The following is a 21,064-nucleotide window of genomic DNA, read 5'->3' on the forward strand; positions in this document are numbered from 1 at the left end:
ACTTTATGTTGGTCCTAAGTAAAGGGCAGGGTAGATGAGGAAACTAAAGCCAGTGGATGAGAACTTAGAAGTATCCTTATACAAAATCCATAATAAATTCCATGATATATTTCAATTATGAAATTTTTTTTCATTTCTGATACATGAATGAGGTCCTATACAAACTGCATATTTTCATATTTTATAAAGTTAAACAGTTACCGATTCTTCAGTTGCTGACAGAAAATATTAGGGCTTTCCCCAGTTGTCTCTTCTAATTTTTCACAAAAGATACTTTCCCAAAATATGTGTTAATGTACAACATTTTCCCAAGATTTCTTTTGAGTTCTATGCATTATGGAGGAGGAGAAAGGCAAACATTAACAATTAAAATAGGGTTGAATATATACAAAGCCCCCCAAGCTATGCTTCAAGTTAATAATGGCAAACATGTGACACTTCTGTGGTCATGACGCACTAAACTTGGCCTTAGTCTTATTTATTTTTTTTCTTTTCTTTAATAGAGTGCTACAGGAGCTCTCTACTAATGTGTTCACTTAATGTGCCATGGCACCTACTATTCCATTCTTGCCTCAAAGAGTTAAGGATGGACTACTGACTTCAAGCAAAAAAAAAAAAAAAAAATGAGGCTTTCTTCCAGGGTACAGGAAAATATTCAGATCCAATCATGCACACTTATAATTCACACTTCCTTATACACTGAATATTGAATTCTTGTGTTCCATTTATCTGCTCTGCTTTTACTCTCTCCTTCATCCTTCTCCATTTGCACTTGGCCACTACGGTTCCTACTATGGCTTCATGTTTTGGAATTCCTTGAAGGAGCTGCTGTGAATGTTCCTGGTGTTCATGTTCACAGAACTATGCCAATAAGATGTTCATGAACTTGCTCAGGCCCCCATGATTCTACCACCTTGTTCAAAGGAATGAACCTGGGCTGTAGGTGTAGTTTGGACATAAGGCATATGCATATTGGACCATAAGTTCTATGCAGTTCAAGGGAAGGAATGATGTCTACCAACTAGATGGCAATTGCTGTGAGTCTGTGGAAGGAGTTGTAAAAGAGGGCGTGAAGAAAAAGGAAGCTATGCTACACTCGGACAAAAATGTACTGTGTTCTAAGGGTCATGTACCAATAATACTACTGTTGCCTCACCCTAACATCACTGATAATGAAGGATAAATAGGTAATGATATGTTAGGTAAAGTAAAATACCTTGTATGAATGAGTAGGTAAGAACTATGGTTTAAAAAAGTTCTCAAGAAAGAAATACGATGTTGTAAATGTGTTGACAAAAATCTTCTTGGTTGTTATGTGAACACAGAGGTAGGACACTCCAACACTTCTTAGAGTGAAAAGAGGGAAGCGGGTAAGAGAGAAATTCATGGAAGAGGGTTCCATGGATCCTAAAAGGTGAATAACAATGACAGAAACTAAGCCAAGAGTGGGTAACAGACAGTTAAGGGAAGATGGTAGACACATTGCAGGCAGTGAACAGAATTCATAAATGTACAAAAGGTCAAAGCAGGACAGTGCCCGTCAGAGACTACAACTTTTGAAGCTGCTGGAGCTTGACATCAGGGAGTGGCAAGGGAAACAATGGGAGGAGGCTGTGCTTCAGAACTTGCCTGTAATTCTCTAGGCAGTGCTGAGTTACTGAAGAGTTTAAGAAGGAGAGCGCTGGGTTCAGATTCATGTTTTAGAAGGATCATGCTTGTGGATTTTGGATTAGAGAATAACAACTAGGGCAGACACAGGGGGGACTTGTAAGGACAGGCTTGAGGAACATAGGAGAGAAGAGTTGACAGGATCTATGGTGGACAGAATATGAGTACTGAGAGAGAGACAAGACAAGTGCAACAACTAGCTGTATGTGAATGCATGAACAGTCATAAATAATTCAGGGAGTGAAAGCAATTCTCAGAGGATAGTGAACTCAATTTGGGATGTGTTGTTTTGGAAGCTGTCTATGAATACCTCTTGATGAGGGTGAAATAGGAGAGTAAAAAAGCTGCCTTGCAAGTCAACATTAAAAAAAACTAATGGCACCTGGTCCTATCACCTCATGGAAAATATAAGGGGAAAAAGTGGAAGCAGTGACAGATTTTATTTTCTTGGGCTCCAAAATAACTGTGGACAGTGACTGCAGCCATGAAATTAAAAGATGCTTGTTCCTTGGAAGAAAAGCTATGACCAACCTAGACAGTGTATTAAAAAGCAGAGAAATCACTTTGCTGACGAAGGTCTATCTAGTTAAAGCTATCATTTTTCCAGGAGTCATGTATGGATATGAGAGGTGGACTATAAAGAAGGCTGAGTGCCAAAGAACTGATGCTTTTGAACTGTGATGCTGGAGAAGACTCTTGAGAGTCCCTTGGACTGCAAGGAGATCCAATCAGTCCATCCTAAAGGAAATCAGTCTTGAATATTCTTTGGAAGGACTGATGCTGAAGCTGAAATGCCAATACTTTGGCCATCTGATATGAAGAACTGACTCACTGGAAAAGATCCTGATGTTGGGAAAGATTGAAGGCAGGAAGACAAGGGGGTGGCAGAGAGTGAGATGGTTAAATGGCATCATTGACTCAATGGACATGAATCTGAACAAACTTTGGGAGATAGAGAAGGACAGAGAAGCCTGGAGTGCTGCAGTCCATGGGACCACAAAGAGTCAGACATAACTGAGTGACTAACACTTTCTTTTCCTGTGGTGTAAAAGAGTGTGAACTAAAGATTCACACTTAGGCATGAACCTGCAAGATACAGTAAATCAAACCTTAGGAACAAATGAGACTCAGCAATTCCATTGCTTGGTATACAGCCCAGATAAATGAAAACATAGGTTCACACACAAACTTGTACATGAATGTTCAGAGCAGCTATGTTCTTCATAGCCAAAAGGAAACAATCTAAATGCATATCAACTATGCATTTAGAGTGGTATATCTCTATACCACTCTAAATCACTCATGCATATGAGTGGTATATCTATACTGTGGGTGGGGCTTCCCTGATGGCTCAGTAGGTTAAGAATCTGCCTGCAATGCAGGAGACACAGGAGATGTTGGTTCGATCCCTGAGTCAAGCAGCAACTTACTCCACTGTTCTTGCCTGGGAAATCCCATTGACAGAGAAGCCTGGTGGGTTATAGTTCAAAGGGTAGCAAAGAGTCAGAGGCGACTGAGTGACTAAGCACGTTTCTACATTGTAATACTATTCAACAATAAAAAAATAAGTGAATACTGATATATGATACAACGTGGATGAATTTTGAAACATTATGCTAAAGGAAAGAATCCAGCCACAACAGAACACATACTACATGATTCCATTTACATGAAATGTACAGAGTAGGTGACTCTATAGAGACAGAAAGTATGTTAGTAGTTGCTTAGATTTGGGGACTGGAAAGCAATAGCTAAAAAGTATGAGATTTCTTCATAAAAATGAAAATGCTCTAAAGCTGGCGTTGGTTGAGATTAGTTGTACGTATCTGTGAAAATACTAGAAAACATTGAATTGTATACTTTAAATGGGAGGATTGTATGGTATGTGACATATGTCTCCATAAAGCTTTAGAGAAATTCTCTCAAGGAGAATATACATACTGAGAATAGCAACGGGCAGCAGACAGAACCTGTGGGAACTGTCAACAGAGGGGACAAGCAAAAGTAAAGGAGTGGGAGAAGAAAACAGAAAAAGGATAACCATAGGGAGTGTAAAGAGAAACCTAAGAGAGCAATATCAGCAAAGTCAGAGAAGAGTGTTCTGTAGTGGGGAAGTTGCTGTTGAGTCACTAAGTCCTGTTGGTCTTCTTTGTGACCCCATGGACTATAGCCAGCCAGGCTCCTCTGTCCATGGGGATTCTCCAGGCAGGAATACTGCAGTGGGTTGCCACTTCCTCCTCCAGACCCAGGGATGGAACCCACATCTCCTGCATCTCCTGCAGTGGCAGGCAAATTGTTCACCACTGAACTCCTTCAGAAAGCCGGTAATAGGGAAGAGATAGTGCCAAAAACTGCACAGAGAGGACTAGAATGAAGAGGTATGAAAACCAGTACTGGGTTTGGCAACTAGAAATTAGGAGGTTATCTGACAGCAGTGTGGTGAGGACAAATAAACCAGAATATAGTGTATTTAGAATGAATGGTGGGGGGAGACTTCTCCGTCAGCCCAGTGGTTAAGACCTCGCCTTCCAATCAGGGAGTGTGGGTTCAATCCCTGGTTGGGGAACAAAGATCCAACCTACTTTGTGGACAAAAGAACATAACATGAAACAAGCAATGTCGTAACAAATTCAATAAAGACTTTTAAAATTGTTCACGTGAAAAAAAAAGAAAAACCTTAAAAAAATTGAATGAATGGGAAACTAAGTAGAGAAATATAAACTAGAACAAGAGCAACATTAACTAAAACAACTCTGCTCTTAGTAAATTATGAGTCACTAGAAGAGTCGGACAGGACTGAGCGACTTCACTTTCACTTTTCACTTTCCTGCATTGGAGAAGGAAATGGCAACCCACTCCAGTGTTCTTGCCTGGAGAATCCCAGGAACGGGGGAGCCTTGTGGGCTGCCGTCTATGGGGTCGCACAGAGCCGGACACGACTGAAACGACGTAACAGCAACAGCAGCATACTGGACTGTATACAGGGAGAGGGAAGAAGTTGAGGGAGACACATGTTGATCGGATCATATAATAATTTGTCTCCATGTCTGAATTCATATCTGTGCGTGCATGCTAAGTTGCTTCAGTCATGTCTGACTCTGCAACCCTATGTGGCCTGTAGCCCTCCAGGCTTCTCTATCTGTGAGATTCTCTAGGCAAGAACACTGGAGTGGGTTGCCACATCCTCCTCCAGGGAATCTTCCTGAGCCAGAGAATGAACCTGCGTCACTTACATCTCCTGCATTGGCAGGAGAAATCCTTACTACTAGTGCCACTTGGGACGCTCAGAACTCAGATCTACTTCACTCTATTCACTGCTTCCAGTCTGCAGTATAGTGTGAAAAAAAGAAGGCTGACTGGAAGGAATTAAGTTCTGTAACATATTATAACCTGCATCATACCATAATTGTCATCTTTTAATAACATAGACAATCAGCAAAGCACAGACCAGAAAGAAATTGAACAGGCATAGTACAATCCTCTCACTGTATGGAGGTGGAAAGTGACTTGTTCAGTCATAACGTTTATTGTTAAAGAGCTAAGGCTAGACTTTGAATCTCCTGACTCTGAGCCTCATGTCTTTCCCTGTGACTCACACTGACTCCTTAACACAAACACTGGTTGCAGAGCTTGCTTTTAATTTCCTCACCATCTCATAATCCTTAGGTTGAAAATTCTGCTCTAAATTTAGCTGTGTGTAATTAGAATGAGACTAGTTATTAAGGCTTTTAACTTTATTACCTTAATACCTCTTACTTTATTTTGTATATTTCATCATCAATTGAAAAAATTCTGAGATGTTTCCATCTATGTCTATACCATGTGAAATTATTTTGCAAGAGCAGATAATTGAACATTTTTTCATCCTGTTGGATGATTTCCATATCTTTTCTCCTTTTCTTGTAAGATAAATTTTGTCACAGGGGCTTCCCAGATGGCTAAGAGGTTAAAAAAAAAATCTACCTGCCAATGAAGGAGACACAAGTTTGATCCCTGGGTCAGGAAGAACCCCTGGAGAAGGAAACAGCAAGCCACTCCAGTATTCTTGCCTGGGAAATCCCATGGACAGAGGAGCCTGGCAGGCTACAGTTCATGCGGTCCCAAACAGTTGACTTAGTGACTGAACACGAGCATGAGGTAATTCTGTCCTGGCTGTAGGTCTCTACATGGAAATCTATGCTGCTGAATACTTGATACTGTTCTTCAGCTTACACTTCCAGGATGGGTGCTCCTAAAGCAGCTGATCCCCTCACTTGAGAGGAATCAAAGAAGGTCTCATCTGATAGTCTCCTTCACGTCTCCCGCCCTTCCTCACCCACTAAAGACCCTGATAATCATTAATTTATATCCATAAAGCTCTGGCAATGGGCAGACTTGGAAGATTTTTGTTAAGCTCAGGTGGTTTGGATCTGGCAAGAAAAAGTCTGCATTCATCTTCTTAAAGAAAGGTAGTTGTCCTGTTACAAGGAAACATCTGCTAATCACTACGTCATCATCTGTTGAGTGTCGAGGATGCTATGCCAAGATCCAACCTAATCAATCACTTCTTTGGCGTGTTTGTGTGCTTTATTTTTTGACAACATCTGGCTTTTATTTTTTATTTTGTATTGAGGTATATAGCCAATTAACAATGTTGTGATAGCTTCAGGTGGAGAGCAAAGGCACTCAGCCATACATATACATGTATTCATTTTCCCCCAAACTCCCCTCCCATCCAGGCTGCCACATAACACTGAGCAGAGTTCCCTGCACTACACAGTAGGGCCTTGTTGGTTATCCATTTTAAGCATAGAAGTGTGTGTGCATCCATCCCAAACTTCCTAACTATCCCATCCCCCATTCCCCACCCCAACCCCCACAGTCAGAAGTTCCTTCTCTGTGTGTCTCTCTTTTGTAACACTGATTTTTTATCACCCCATCCACGGATTAGAAGTGGATCTTCAGCTACTGTTTGGAGGGGGAAGTTCTTCCATCTTGCAAAGTGAAAGCCATGTTTTATTAGTGCTGCTTTTCTTTTCCATTTTTAATACTTACTTTTCATGTTGCTAAACTTTGTCCCTCATATCCTTTACCCCAAACCCGGAAATTCTACAAACCTAGAGACTCTACTAATTTCCTCCAGCATAGTGATTCTCACTTGAGGGCAGTTTTATCCCTAGAGACCATATGACAATATGTGGAAACATTTTTGGTTATCAGAACTGGGAAGGTACTACTGGTACTTAGTGGGTAAATCCCAAAACACTGTTAAATAATCCTACAGTGCACAGGGCACCCTCCACAACAAAGACTCATCCCATCCAACATGTCAATAGTGAGAGGTTGAAAAATCCTGTGCTATGGCGCACGGCCCAGTTTTTCCCATGCAGATGCATAGTCTGTATTCCCTGCATTTGCATGTATGGGAGCGGTTAGGCTTCAGGTATCTGATGAACCTGATCACTTACCAGCATGAAAAAAAAGTGAGGAAAATGAAAAAAAAAACAAAAATCCTCTGAGCAGAAAGGATGAAAGCCCAAAATCATTAATCACCTTTCATTCATGATTACAAATCACAGAAAGGAGAGAGCCTTCAAGGAAAAAGGAAGGATTTGGTTTGCTGTTTCTCCCCCTACTATTCAGCTTAATGGCTAGTTATTTAGGAAACACATAACAAAAGAGATTTTAAGGCAATATGACATAATGAAGAGGTAGGTGTGAATAAGGTACCAAGTTAATAATATATACTAATGACTGTTTTTAGACAATGGAAAGAAAAATGAATGTGTATAATGAGTAGAGTCCTGGCAACAGTCCATTCCTTTCCTTCCTGATTGTGTTGGATGGAGAATGGCTTGAAATTGCTATTATATAAACTGGGAGAAAAGTGCTTTGAGAACACTGAATGCAAAATAAAAGCAATAGAGGTTTTACAGATCCCAGCAGGCCGGAGAAAGAGAAGACTATTAAAATGTGTGATCCTGGAAGAAAATTGTTTCTGTAATTGACAACAAGCTATTTATCAAGTAATCCTTGCTGTGTGTACTTTAATCTCATAGCCTGACACTTACCTGCAGGGTCACTGGGGATGGCTGACTTACATCCCACACTCCTGGAGCAATCATTTCCATGGGAGGCTCACTTTGTAATGTCATGCTGAATAGTGCAGACCCGAGAATGGATCTGCTGCAAAAGACAACACATATGGACAGATAAAAGTCATTTCAAGAGGGAAGGTACTATCATTTATAAATTAAAAAAAAAAAAAAAACCACCACAATTAGCTATTTCAGTAGCTTCACTCAGTAGTTAAAAGAGAAATAGGATATTCCACAAGTCTAGATACTGATGAATGGTTCGTTTCTAATTATACCACATGCACGGTATACCTACATTATTTTCCACAAGAGAAAACTCTTTCCACAATGGTTTCTAACAGGTAGGATTTACTCTTAATTTCCAACAATGCTGATTACAAGATGGGACTAAGAATCTCAAGTTTATATTCTTGGAGTTATGACTGCCTTAAATTAATAAAGATGTTAATAACTCTTAAGAATATTTTTTTGCTTCATAAGGTGACTAAATTCCTTGGGCATCTTTAAAGATATGAGCTCTAAATTTACAGAAAGAAAAGATTTAAATTAGCATATGATTTGCAGATCAAAGTAGTTGTGGGACTTCATGGAGGAAGTGGTTCTTTATGCATAAGTAGAAAGATTATTCATATTCTGAATATTTAAACCTATGTTGTAAATTACCATAGTAAATGAGAGTGAATACAGGAAAGACTTTAGACAGGAAGAATTCATGGATAATTTTAACAGCTTCAATAACATCCAAATTCACAGAGGCTTATAGGAATTAAAAAACAAGCTATACCTGGCTTGTATATATGAATAAGATTATTGATTAAAATGTTCTACTGATCTGAAAACAGTCTTTGATTAACATAAAATTAAAACTGTAGAACTTAAAGTCAACAAGATTAAAGTTTATATAGAATTTTAATTCATTAAGCAAGTCTTTGGAAAATAATATAGAATTCTACCTTGCCATTTAATGGACAAATATGCAAAGTAAGAGGAAAAAAATCCAAATAAAGTTTTCTAAACCCTTAGCTTCTTGAGGCTTGGCTTCTTTAGCTTTCATATCAAAAGATACTATTAGAAAGTATACAAGGAAGTATAATTTTAAGCATTATTGTGCAGATATTTTTATATAACCCAAGAATATTGTTTTAGCAGGATGAATTTCGAGTCATTTTTATCCTTTTCTTCTATCCTCACCTCATCTGGAAGAACTTGAGTTTTTGTTTGTTTGTTTGTTTGTTTTTTGGCGTAACAATACCAGGGACCAGTATTAGCCAATACCAGCATTAGCAAAAGTAGTGTCAAAGTGTTAGCTGCTCAGTCGCATCTGACTGTATGTGACCCCATGGATTGTAGCCCACAAGGCTCCTCTGTCCATGGAATTCTCCAGGCATGGATAGCCATTCCTTTCTCCAGGGGATCTTCCTGACCCAAAGATGGAACCTGGGTCTCCAGAATTGCAGGCAGATTCTTTACTGTCTGAGTGACCAGGGAAGCCCACAGTATATTAGCAAGCTAGAAGTTTAACTTTTAGTTTAACTTTTAACTTTAACTTAATGGAGATAAAGATTTGAAACTTATTACTGTGATTTTCTCTTTTACCTTTCAGAGTATATAATCTTGCCCCAAATGGTCTGAAGCATCCATCTTCCTGGGGAAAGTTTTGGATTAGTTTCAGCCAGAATGCAAAAGAAGAGGGCTATAACTGAGCTTGGAGGGCTCAGATGTTAATGTCCTCCATAGTATTTACAGAAAATACGCTTATCCATGGTAGAGTAAACAGGAGTGTAGGAAGGTGGATGTGGCATACTGCAAGGAGAATGTGGCAAAAGAAAAAGCTACTACTTCCTGGCAATTTGAGTTGGTGGGAAGCAAGACAGAGAAAGAGGGGACAGTGCGATCATGGTATCCCAAGTTCCCCTCTTCTGCCCATAGGAAGGCAGATGGGGAGGAGTGTTAAGTAAGTGAGCACAGCCTAATGCTGAAGGTGGAGGGGGCTCCATTTTATGCTCTGTGCTTCAGATCTGAGAAGAAAATCATTTCTTGAGCTGATCCTGTACAGACTTGAAGAGTGACCTTTAACATGGGGCCACATGATATACAGGCCAAAGGAACTCATGTTCAGCTTTATTGGGTTTTTGGTTTCTTTACAGAAGAGACAGAATCTAGACAGAGCTGAAGATGTCTGTGTGTGAGAATGTTTCTATAAAGGGAGTCAGGTGATGGGGACAAAGGGCTTCTACAATAAGGGCATCTGGTTAGACCATCTGAGCTGAGGTCAGCTTGGAGTCCTGTGTGGCTCTGTGGTGCCTTCGAGACCCCAGGACACCCTGGCAGTGTCAGTTAGCCCTAGCCAAGTTGGGAGAGTACCAATCACAGGCTACAATAGGTGGAACAACCAACCACCAGCTTAAAAATGCCTTTGATTTGGATATCGTACGTCACTAGGCCAAATAATCTGTTTCTTTTCTGATCCTTTGTATCCAGATTTCCCAGGTGATGCAGTGGTAAAGAATCCACCTGTCAATGCAGGAGATGACGGTTCTATCCCTGGGTCGGGAAGATCCCCTGGAGAAAGAAATGGCAATCCACTTCAGTATTCTTGCCTGGAGAATCCCACAGACAGAGGAGCCTGGCAGACTATAGTCCTTGGGATAGCAAAAGAGTTAGACAAAACTCAGTGACTAAACAACAACTGTCCTCTTGAAGACTTAGGGTTCATGTTGATGTATGGCAAAACCAATACAATATTGTAAAGTAAAAAAATAAAATAAAAATAAAACACTTAGGGTGTCAGGAAGCTGAGCAATTGAGCATTTTATCCAAAGGAGGCTGCATAATTCTAAAAGGACTTATTTAGATGATCAAATTGGCTAATTTGTCCACCTCCTTAGTTACAGTGCAGGAGTTCATGAGGAAAAGTGTGATATATTAATTGCACTTTTTCTTCACATCTAAGTTGTGTAGTGAGCTATATTTATGGCCCTATTATTTATACATCTTGGCCATATTTCACTCTGAAAATCTGAGTGATCTAAGCTGATTTCTACAAATAATGAAGAGACTCAAGAATAACCGTGAGTTATCTGTCATTTGTCTCCTCGGATGGAGTCTGGATCAATACTCACCCTGGTTTTAACCCTGAGTTGTATGGGGCACAGTGAAGTAAGAACTCTTGATTCAAGAATATGTATGAAAGGATGTATCAAGGGATAGGGCATAGAGAGAATGAACTTCTAGTTGTCCAGTTAAGGTTAATATAATACATACTTTAAGACAATTCTGCGGGAAAGGATGTTTGACACCATTCTTTGGGTTCTCTGTTGGCAGGAAATCACCTAATTTGTATTCTGACAAGGGGCCTTTTTCAATATTGTAAGCATGACTGAAGGACTACATTTCCATAGATGTTTGTGAATAGAAAATATGAGGATGAGAAAGATGATCAGTGGAATCAAGGGGTTTAAAGAATGCATCTTAGTGTTGGTGGTATCAGAAAAAAGGATGAAAATGGAAATTTTTTTTAAATTTAATTTATTTTTTTTAACTTTACAATATTGTGTTGGTTTTGCCATATATCAAAATGAATCCACCACAGGTGGAAATTTTTAACTTCCAAGTTGGTGGGATTCACCAGTAGGTTTTACATTACAATGCCATGCAAATGTTTATGAAGTCAGTTAAAATTAAGCAAACAAAACAAAAACATGATGAAAGCAAAACATACCAGAAACAGTTTCGTAATCGTGGAAAGAGCACCAGATTTATACCAGGACATCTGTATCCTATCTTCATTAGCAAGCCTTAATTTGCTTAATTTCTTCGAGTTTCTGACACAGAATCAGTAGTTAGTTTTATATTTGTCTTCATGTGGCTTTGTGTTTGGGGGAGTAGACTTTAGAAAGGTGATGTTCTGTGCTGTTCTTAGTCACTCAGTCATGTCTGAGTGACTGACTCTACTACCCCATGGACTGTAGCCCACCAGGCTCCTCTGTCCATGGGGATTCTCCAAGCAAGAATATTGGAGTGAGTTGCCATGCCCTCCCATATGGGATCTTCCCAACCCAGGAATTGAACTCAGGTCTCCTGCATTGCAGGGGGATTCTTTACCATCTGGGCCACCAGGGAAGCAGAAAGGTGTTGAGGAGATGGCAAATTGTTGTTCAGTTGTTAAGTTATGTCCGGCTCTTTGTTACCCCATGTGCTGTGGCCTGCCAGGTTCCTCTATCCATAGGATTTCCCAGGCAAGAGTACTGAAGTGGGTTGCCATTTCCACCTCCAGAGGATCTTCCTGAACCAGGGATCAAATCCTTGTCTCCTGCATCGGCAGGTGGATTCTTTACCACTGAGCCACCAGGGAAGCCCTGGCAAATAGATAGGAATCTAGAATTTCAGATGCCACCCTGCCTACCCCACCAACATGTATATGGACTGTTCACTGATCTTATATGTGGAGATTTTGAATAATATGTCATTAGCAAAGGACTATGCTGATAAATAACATTTTTTTTAATGGCCAATTGTCTTTTATTATTAGAAACGAATCGCCAGTCCAGGTTCGATGCAGGATAAATAACATTTCTATCCTTAGTTCAGTTGCTCAGTTGTTTCTGACTCTGTGACCCCATGCACTGCAACACGCCAGGCTTCCATATCCACCACCTACTCCTGAAGCTTACTAAAACTCATGTTCATAGAGTCGGTGCTGCCATCCAACCATCTCGTCCTCTGTTGTCCCCTTCTCCTCCTGCCTTCAATCATTCCCGACATCAGGGTTTTTTCCAATTAGCTAGTTCTTCGCATCAGGTGGCCAAAGTATTGGCATTTCAGCTTCAGCATCAGTCCTTCCAATGAATATTCAGAACTGAATTCCTTTAGGATGGACAGTTTGGATCTCCTTGCAGTCCAAGGGATTCTTCAGAGTCTTCTCCAATACCACAGTTCAAAAGCATCTATTCTTCAGTGCTCAGCTTTCTTTATAGCCCAACTCTCACATCCATACATGACTACTGGAAAAACCATAGCTTTGACTAGACGGACCTTTGTTGGCAAAGTAATGTCTCTGCTTTTTAATATGCTGCCTAGGTTTGTCATAGCTTTCCTTCCAAGGAACAAGCACCTTTTAATTTCATGGCTGCAGTCACCATCTGCTGTGATTTTGGAGCCCCAATAATTAAAGTCTCACTATTTCCATTGTTTCCCCATCTATTTGCCATGAAGTGATGGGACCAGATGCCATGATCTTAGCTTTATGAATGTTGAGTTTAAAGCCAATTTTTCACTCTCCTCTTTCACCTTCATCAAGAGGCTCTTTGCCATATGGGTGGCTCTTTGCCATTATGGTTCTTGCCATAAAGTTGATGTCATCTGCATATCTGAGGTTATTGATATTTCTCCTGGCAATCTTGATTTCAACTTGGGCTTCATCCAACCCAGCTTTTCTCATGATGTACTCTGAATATATGTTAAATAAGCAGGGTGACAATATACACCCTTGATGTACTCCTTTCCCTATTTGGATCCAGTCTTTGTTCTGTGTCCAGTTTGAACTGTTGCTTATTGACCTGCATACAGATTTCTCAGGAGGCAGGTAAGATGGTCTGGTATTCCCATCTCTTGAATTTTCCACGGTTTGTTGTGATCTACACAGTCAAAGGCTTTGGCATAGTCAATAAGGCAGACATAGATGTTTTTTCTGGAACTCTCTTGCTTTTTTGATGATCCAACAGATGTTGGCAATTTGATCTCTGGTTCCTCTGCCTTTTTTAAATCCAGCTTGAACATCTGGAAGTTCTCCGTTCACGTACTGTTGAAGCCTGGCTTGGAGAATTTTAAGCATTATTTTGCTAGCGTGTGAGATGAGTGCAACTGTGCAGTAGTTTGAGCATTCTTTGGCATTACCTTTCTTTGGGATTAGAATGAAAACTGACCTTTTCCAGTCCTGTGGCCACTGCTGAGTTTTCCAAATTAGCCTGCATATTGAGTGTAGCACTTTCACAGCATCATCTTTCAGGGTTTATAATAGCTCAACTGGAATTCTATCACCTCCACTAGCTTTGTTTGTAGTGATGCTTCCTAAGGCCCACTTTATTGGCATTCCAGGATGTCTGGCTCTAGGTGAGTGATCACACCATCATGGTTATCTGGGTCATGAAGATCTTTTTCATACAGTTCTTCTGTGTATTGTTGCCACCTCTTTTCAGTATCTTCTGTTTCTACTAGGTCCATACCATTTTTGCTCCTTTACCTGTTAGGTTCATCCCATTTCTATCCTTAAAGATGAATAAGGTCTGAGGACATAAAGTATAACATAAAGACTATAGTTGATAACATTGAATTCTATAATTGAAATTTTAAGAGTGTCAAACTTAAATGTTCTCACCCAAAAAAGTAAAAAAAGGTAAATATGTAAGGTGATGGCCTTGTTAATTAGCAAGATAGCAGGACTCTTTTTACAATGTATATCAGGCATCCCAATGTCACTTTAAATATCGTACAATTTTATTTGTCAATTAGGCCTCGTAAAGCTGAAAAAACACTGTTACATGCTTACCATTAAGAAAATAAAAAAAAAAAAAAAGAAACTTAAAAAAAAAAAAAAAGAAACTTAAATTTCAATATTATACAAATTCCTATCCCGGGAAAAATGAAATGAAAATCTGTAGCACCAGAACAGATGGGCTAGTTGACCCTCTCTGTCCCCCTGTTTCCTCAGAGAATTTAAAAAAAATGGTCAGAATAAATTAATTACTCCCATTTTAAGTACAGGAGTCTATGGTTTGACATTCTGGAACCAGCACTTTCAGAAGATCTGATCTTATAAAACTCTTTGAGACTCTGACTCTCATAGATCTAACAGGTTTCGTGGCCAGGAAGAGAAACAGGATCCCCTCCTGTGCTGGTGAGGTTTCCACAGCTCATTCATGAAGCAGGGTGTGGTATCTAATGGCAGGAAGGGAGGCGACTTGAAGTAGGAAGATGTGTGGAGGAGAGAAGGCAACTCTCCATTCTGGTTCTTGTTCTATTCCCAGGTAGCCCAGTAACCTCTAGCCAGTCCCTTAACCTTCCTTCATCATAAAGGTCTTCATATATTAATAAGATATTTGAATTGAATCCTGAGAGTCTTTCTCCTACAGGATGGAAGAACGATAAGGCATTTTTATCCACAACTTGTTTTTATTATTTGATTTTAAGGATATATCTGAAATGACAATACCTAGTGTGGTCAGGGTTGGCCACTCAGAGAACAATCTCAGGAATAAAATTGTATTATGATTTACTTAGGATTCTTTTTAAATTCTACAAAAGAGATTCTCATTTTCCTGGATTTTAACTCATCTCAGGAACTCTGGAAATACTGATGCCTGGGCTTCTCCACAGACCAATTAAATTAGAATCTTTGGGAGCACTTGGGTTTTGGGTTTAGTTTTAAATCTCCCCAGGAGATTCTATTGTTCAACCAGGGTTGAGCATCTCTGCATTGAAGGAGTTTACTGCAGTTTAGAAATGCTAAGTAAGGACTACACTATTTGTTTTGAATTTAAGTAGGAAAGGTAGCTCATAGAAATGACTGAGGTGAGAATAACCCTGTCTTACTGCAGTGGAGGCATTGTGAATACAGATGTGGTATAAGCCCTGTCTGCAAAGGAGAGGATAATAAAACTTCTGTGGGCAACATTTTACCTTTGTTCTTGAAACATATCTTTTTAATAGGATTGAAAGTGAGTTTGTGTGCTTGAAAATGTTGAACTTTATTTTTATTTGTACACACTCTTGATGCAGCCACAACCAATACATATAAGTTTAACCTTGGTTGGTTCTTCTGAAACCCATCTCTGGAAACCACAAAGAGACAGAAAGCCTTTAAGTCTGCATATTTTCAGGTTGTGTGTATCTTGGAAAAAAATAAAGACATAAATGCTCATTACAGCTCCACACGACTAGGTATGAGCAATTTGAACTGAAATAAATGACATAAATGATACCAAATGTTTATGGGCAGGGGTCATTCTGTGAAAGGAAATGAGATTAAGTGACTTATTTGATGTGATCTTGAAATACCTGCATTACATAAATTGGGTTAGAATCTCTGTAACTCAAAGCAATGAACACAGTGGGAGTTATTACATCTCCCCAAATGGCCACGTGATGGATTTCTGATGTCTTAAAAAGATCTAAATTTCTTTACGTTGTTTAGCCCAGGACAGAGCAGATTTTCTGATTTTCATAAGAAATGATCTTTCGGAAACACTTTCACAAATGCTTATTGAAATCCTCTTTGAAGTAAGCTGTGTTTCTGTGATGTCTCAGCATCCACAATTTTGCCATTTACCCTTAGGAAAAGCACTTAGTATCAGTCCCAGATGGCATTCCTTAAAGATACCCATTGTCTCTAATCACTTGCATCTTAAATGTCTACCAAAGGTTAAGTGACAGATGACAAAACAACATGAAGGCAGTATTTTGCTATCACAATAAGCATGTAGAAAAAAGCCTTGAAGATTAGTTTGAAAGACAAAAAATATTCCAGACCTTTAATATATTTAACAAGTTTTTGATTACCTGTTATGTACAAAATAGTGTGTTAGAGGTAATAAAATGGATTTTTGTTTTCAGTGAATAGCTACAAATGTATTCTACAAACATTTTAGATCTTACAAATACTGCAGATGAAACTTTAAAGAAACTCACTCAAGAGAAGGAAAGGCACCTGTGCAGCTGCTCCCAGTGAGAAAGTAATGAAAGTTCTTAGCCCACAAATCAGATTTTTGAAATATCTGCTAACAGCAGTTGGTATTCCCGTTAGGGTTGAACTATTTCTTATAGACTTTTGAGATCTTATTTCATTCTAAATCTCCTATAGAGATTGATTTTCTTCTAATTCAATTTAATAAACAAACCTGTACTGATTGCCTATTTATAAGAGGTACCATGTTAGATGACAGAAATTACCAAGAAAATACATTCCCTCTGCTCACACATGTGGAAACTGGCTATAACATGAAAACAAATAAAAGAGCAACACATATACACATACAAACATGCACACCATGTCATAATTAATCCAATAGAAATGATTTTTAAAATGTATTCCAGGGGGCTTTCCTGTAGACCTAGTGGTTAAGACTTGTGCTTCTACTGTAAGGGGCATGAGTTAGATCCCTGGTTGGGGAACTAAGATCCCACATGCTACAAGGTATGGCCAAAAGCAAAACAAACAAGCAAACAAAACCAAAATATGTATCACAGTTGCTTTGATGATATTTTATTTATACTGACTAAAAGTGGGAACTAAAACCTGATGAAGAATTTTGTTAACATTTTCATATTACCAAATCTTTCTAAAAGAGCGGAGGCAGAAACACGCTATAATATTAAAATAACAACACAAGTTCTAATTCTTCAAAAGTCCTTTTTTTTTTAACAGTTTGATTCTAAAGCAAGTTTCGTCAAAGGAAAGTAACTAAGATGTTTTAAAATATTTTTCTTTAATAACACAGAAAATCACATTACTGACTTTCTCAAATATTCTAAGTATTAATAATTCCAAATCCTTATGGTTAAATTGACAGCTACTTTTTCAGTGGCAACCAGTTCTGACAGAACTCCTATTTGGCTTACTTTTCTGAAAATATTGTCTTAAAGTTGACATATTTTTTCTTGGCAATAAAAGGTCAGTAAACCAATTACATTGAATAATTTTACTTCAGTCAGAATTTCAAGACTTACATTGTTGCTAAATGACAGTACTGATCTAAATCATTTTGCATTAGTAATTCCAGAGAAACTGGCTGGTCAGAGAAGGAAAAGAAATTGATATTAGTCATGGTGATACCTTTTCATGGTAAATGATCCAGTTGACAAGCTGAGCATGAAGCTTGTTTCTAAAGCCATTTCTACATTTTGCTTTTCAGTCCTGCTTTCAACTGTCATGATTTATATTGAGGTAGCTGGCACCCCACTCCAGTACTCTTGCCTGGAAAATCCCATGGACGGAGGAGCCTGGTAGGCTGCAGTCCATGGGGTTGCTAAGAGTCTGACATGACTGAGCGACTTCACTTTCACTTTTCACTTTCATGCATTGGAGAAGGAAATGGCAACCCACTCCAGTGTTCTTGCCTGGAGAATCCCAGGGACAGGGGAGCCTGGTGGGCTGCCGTCTCTGGGGTCGCACAGAGTCGGACATGACTGAAGCGACTTAGCAGCAGCAGCAGCAGCTCAGTTTTAGAATAAAATGTCTTCTTGATTTTCTCATTAAGCCATATACTGAACATTATCTAGTTCCAAGGAGGTTTTATTGAGATGGAAGTTTTATTAATCACAAAAGATATACTTACTGTTTTGGAAACAGTGGAAAACAAGTCCAGGCCAATAAATCTGCATTGGTTGCATAGGTAATCCCAAACAATTTTATAGTGAGCATGGATTCCCTTGGAAGTGATTTTATTTCGAGAGGAAAATTGATCCTTAAAATAAAAGAAAAAATTAAGTTGGGCTTCCCTGGTAGCTCAGATGGTAAAAAAAAAAAAAAAAAAAAAAAAATTGCCTGTAATGCAGGAGACCCTGGTTTGATTCCTGGGTCGAGAATATTCTCTGGAGAAGGGAATGGCAATCCACCCAGTATTCTTGTCTAGAGATCTCCATGGACAGACCGTGGGGTCACAAAGAGTCAGATACCACTAAGCAACTAACACCTTCGCTTTATTGTGTGTCAAGCACTGTTAACCCTTGATCTCATTAATATTCCCAACAACTCTGGGACACTAGGGCCCAATTACTATGATGTTTTCATAAATATTGCCTTCTAATACAGTGCTGTGTGACACAAGTATTTTAACTATTTGAATTGAGGAATTATCTCAAGTTTTAATGTTTTATCTTGCAAATGCAGAAATATAGCAGAAGTACTAGAGTAATGAGATTGATTACTCTATGGTGATTGTTATGATTTTGATACATAAGCTTATTTTTTGAAAATTACAAAAACTTGAGCATCAAGAAAGAATGATTAACATTGTCTTAGGGAATGGGGGGAGGACAGGAAATAACTCATAATGGGTCTTAAACAGTAGTTTGGCTACAACAAGGTGAATAGCTGGAGAAGAATATTCCAAAAAAGAAAAAAAGTGCACAGACAAGGGCATATACGCATGTTGCTGAGGAATGCTGAGTGGTGCATTGTAGCTAGAACAAGAAACGTAGTCAAGTTGGTCTTAACCTGGAAGTTATGAAGGATGCAATTAGAAAGATAGGCGGTTGTCAGAATATTTAAGAACTCTGTATGCCAGGCAAAGGAATTTGCGGTCTTTTTCCTAATGGCAAAAGGAAACGTTTAAATGAGAGAGCTAAAAGCATCGAGAGTTGTTTATAATTTTAAATGTGAACTATTCTGGGTGATGATGAGTTTCCAGGAAATTGGGGGCTGATTGCTGAGATGTAATAGACAATTCCTGGATGTGTCAAGGTGAAGAACATCAAACTCAGACCCTGGATGGATTGTAGATATGGGTAAAAAAAAAGTGGCTAAGGATAAGCACAAGGTTGTTAAAGGTGGAAAAAATTTGAATTTGGGCATCGAATCCATTAATCTATATAAGATTGCCTACAAGGTATAAAGATACTGTAAGACTGGGAGGAATACACCTGGGTGGTTGAAGAAGCTAAGAAGAAAGGGCTTTTGACAGGAAGTTGAGAGATCTGAGGTTCCTAATGGTGGACAGGAAGAAGGGTACCTTTCTTTCCTTTCAGGAGTCATCTTGGCTACATAGAAATGATACAAGAGTCTCAAGAGAAATACAGTGTTTAGGAGAGATAGATTTATGGGTGGCTAGGAAGCTTGTGTGGAGAAGGAAACAGCTACCCACTCCAGAATTCTTGTCTGGAGAATCCCATGGACAGAGGAGACTGGCAGGTTATAGTCCATTGGGTCCCAAAGAGTTGGACACGACTGAACGACTTTCACTCACTCACTCAGGAAGCATGTGAGAGTTGGACTACAAAAAAGGCTGAATGCCGAAAAATGGATGCTTTCAAATCATGGTGCTGGAGAAGACTCTTGAGAGTCTCTTGGATAGCAAGGAGATCAAACCAGTCAATCCTAAAGGAAATCAAGCCTAACTATTCACTGGAAGGACTTTTGTTGAAGCTGAGGCCCCACATTGGCCACCTGATATGAAGAGCTGACTCACTGGAAAAGACCTTGATGCTGGGAAAGACTGGAGGCAAAAGGAGAAGAAGGCAGCTGATGATGAGGGGGTTAGATAGCATCACTGACTCAATGGACATGAATTTGAGCAAGCTCAAGGAGCCTGGGAAATCCTATGGACAGAGGATCCTGATGGGCTACAGTCCATGGGGTTGCAAGAGTCAGACACAACTTAGCGACTAAATCACCACCGGGAGATAGTAGACGACAGAAGAGCTTGGTATGTTTCAGTCCATGGGGTTGCAAAGAGGTGGACACGACTTAGTGACTACACAACAACAACAGGCAGCATTCAGCCTCAGGAATAAGGAACAGTTAATTCACACCAGTGACCGTAACTGATTCTGAGGAAATACACATCTTTCCCCTCAACATGCTATTCTCTGAGATGGAGCGGTCTAGGTACAGATGTAAAAAAACATCCAACAAGAGGAAAGACAGAAGAGCTATTTTAGAGGTAAAATGGATAACTAATAATTGACTGACAGCATATTAGTGGAATAGGACAATGACGAACTGAAGATGAATTTCATGCTCCTAGATTATGTTAGTGGATCCCTTTAACTGATAGAAAACACAGATAAGGAATTTGGGGTAGGTGACTTATATGTGGCTTATGGCATACTGCCATCGAGTTAATAATAACTCAGAGATGTCAATATGTAAACTGCGTGTGGAGATGAGTCAAAGGTTTTGATCCAAATGTTGGTCCTGTGACTAAACAGATGTTCTTCTTTGAGTGATGAATTTAACCTTTTTAAGCCTTGTTTATCTATAAAAAGGAAAACATATTACATTACACAATATGTGATAAATGGTAGACTGTATATCAGCAGTATATTCATTATCCCATCAACAGTGTAAAAACTTGTATTAGCCACTGTAAAACAGATGAAATATAATTCTAGTTAAAACTAAGGGAGGGGACATACATATACCTATGGCTGACTCATGTTGATATATGGCAGAAAACAACAAAATATTGTAAAGCAATTATCCTCCAATGAACAAATTTTTAAAAAAAGGAAGGACATAAAACAAAGGAAAGGCTAAAGAAAACTTATTTTTCAATATTAACAAAATTTAGACTATTGAAAATTAAATTATCACACAGTTATCC

General features: G+C 39.0%; 1 protein-coding gene across 14 annotated transcripts in view; it reads right to left on the reverse strand.

Moving 5' to 3' along the window:
• PIK3C2G (phosphatidylinositol-4-phosphate 3-kinase catalytic subunit type 2 gamma) overlaps positions 1 to 21,064 on the reverse strand; it is a 651,449-nt gene that overhangs the window by 327,839 nt on the left and 302,546 nt on the right. For 13 of the 14 annotated variants that reach the window (XM_086401881.1, XM_086401878.1, XM_086401877.1 and 10 more), the window contains 2 exons: positions 18,077 to 18,205; positions 7,719 to 7,833 (listed from right to left, as the gene is read on the reverse strand). In XM_086401881.1, coding sequence (XP_086258007.1) covers positions 7,719 to 7,833; positions 18,077 to 18,205 — 244 coding nt within the window. The remainder of the gene's footprint in view (positions 1 to 7,718; positions 7,834 to 18,076; positions 18,206 to 21,064) is intronic. The other variant, XM_086401882.1, reaches the window with a different exon arrangement.

The sequence above is a fragment of the Bos grunniens genome, chromosome 5 (genome assembly GCF_055505025.1).
Source record: "Bos grunniens cultivar Pamir isolate PY7600 chromosome 5, Bosgru_T2T1.0, whole genome shotgun sequence".
NCBI classification, from domain to species: domain Eukaryota; kingdom Metazoa; phylum Chordata; class Mammalia; order Artiodactyla; family Bovidae; genus Bos; species Bos grunniens.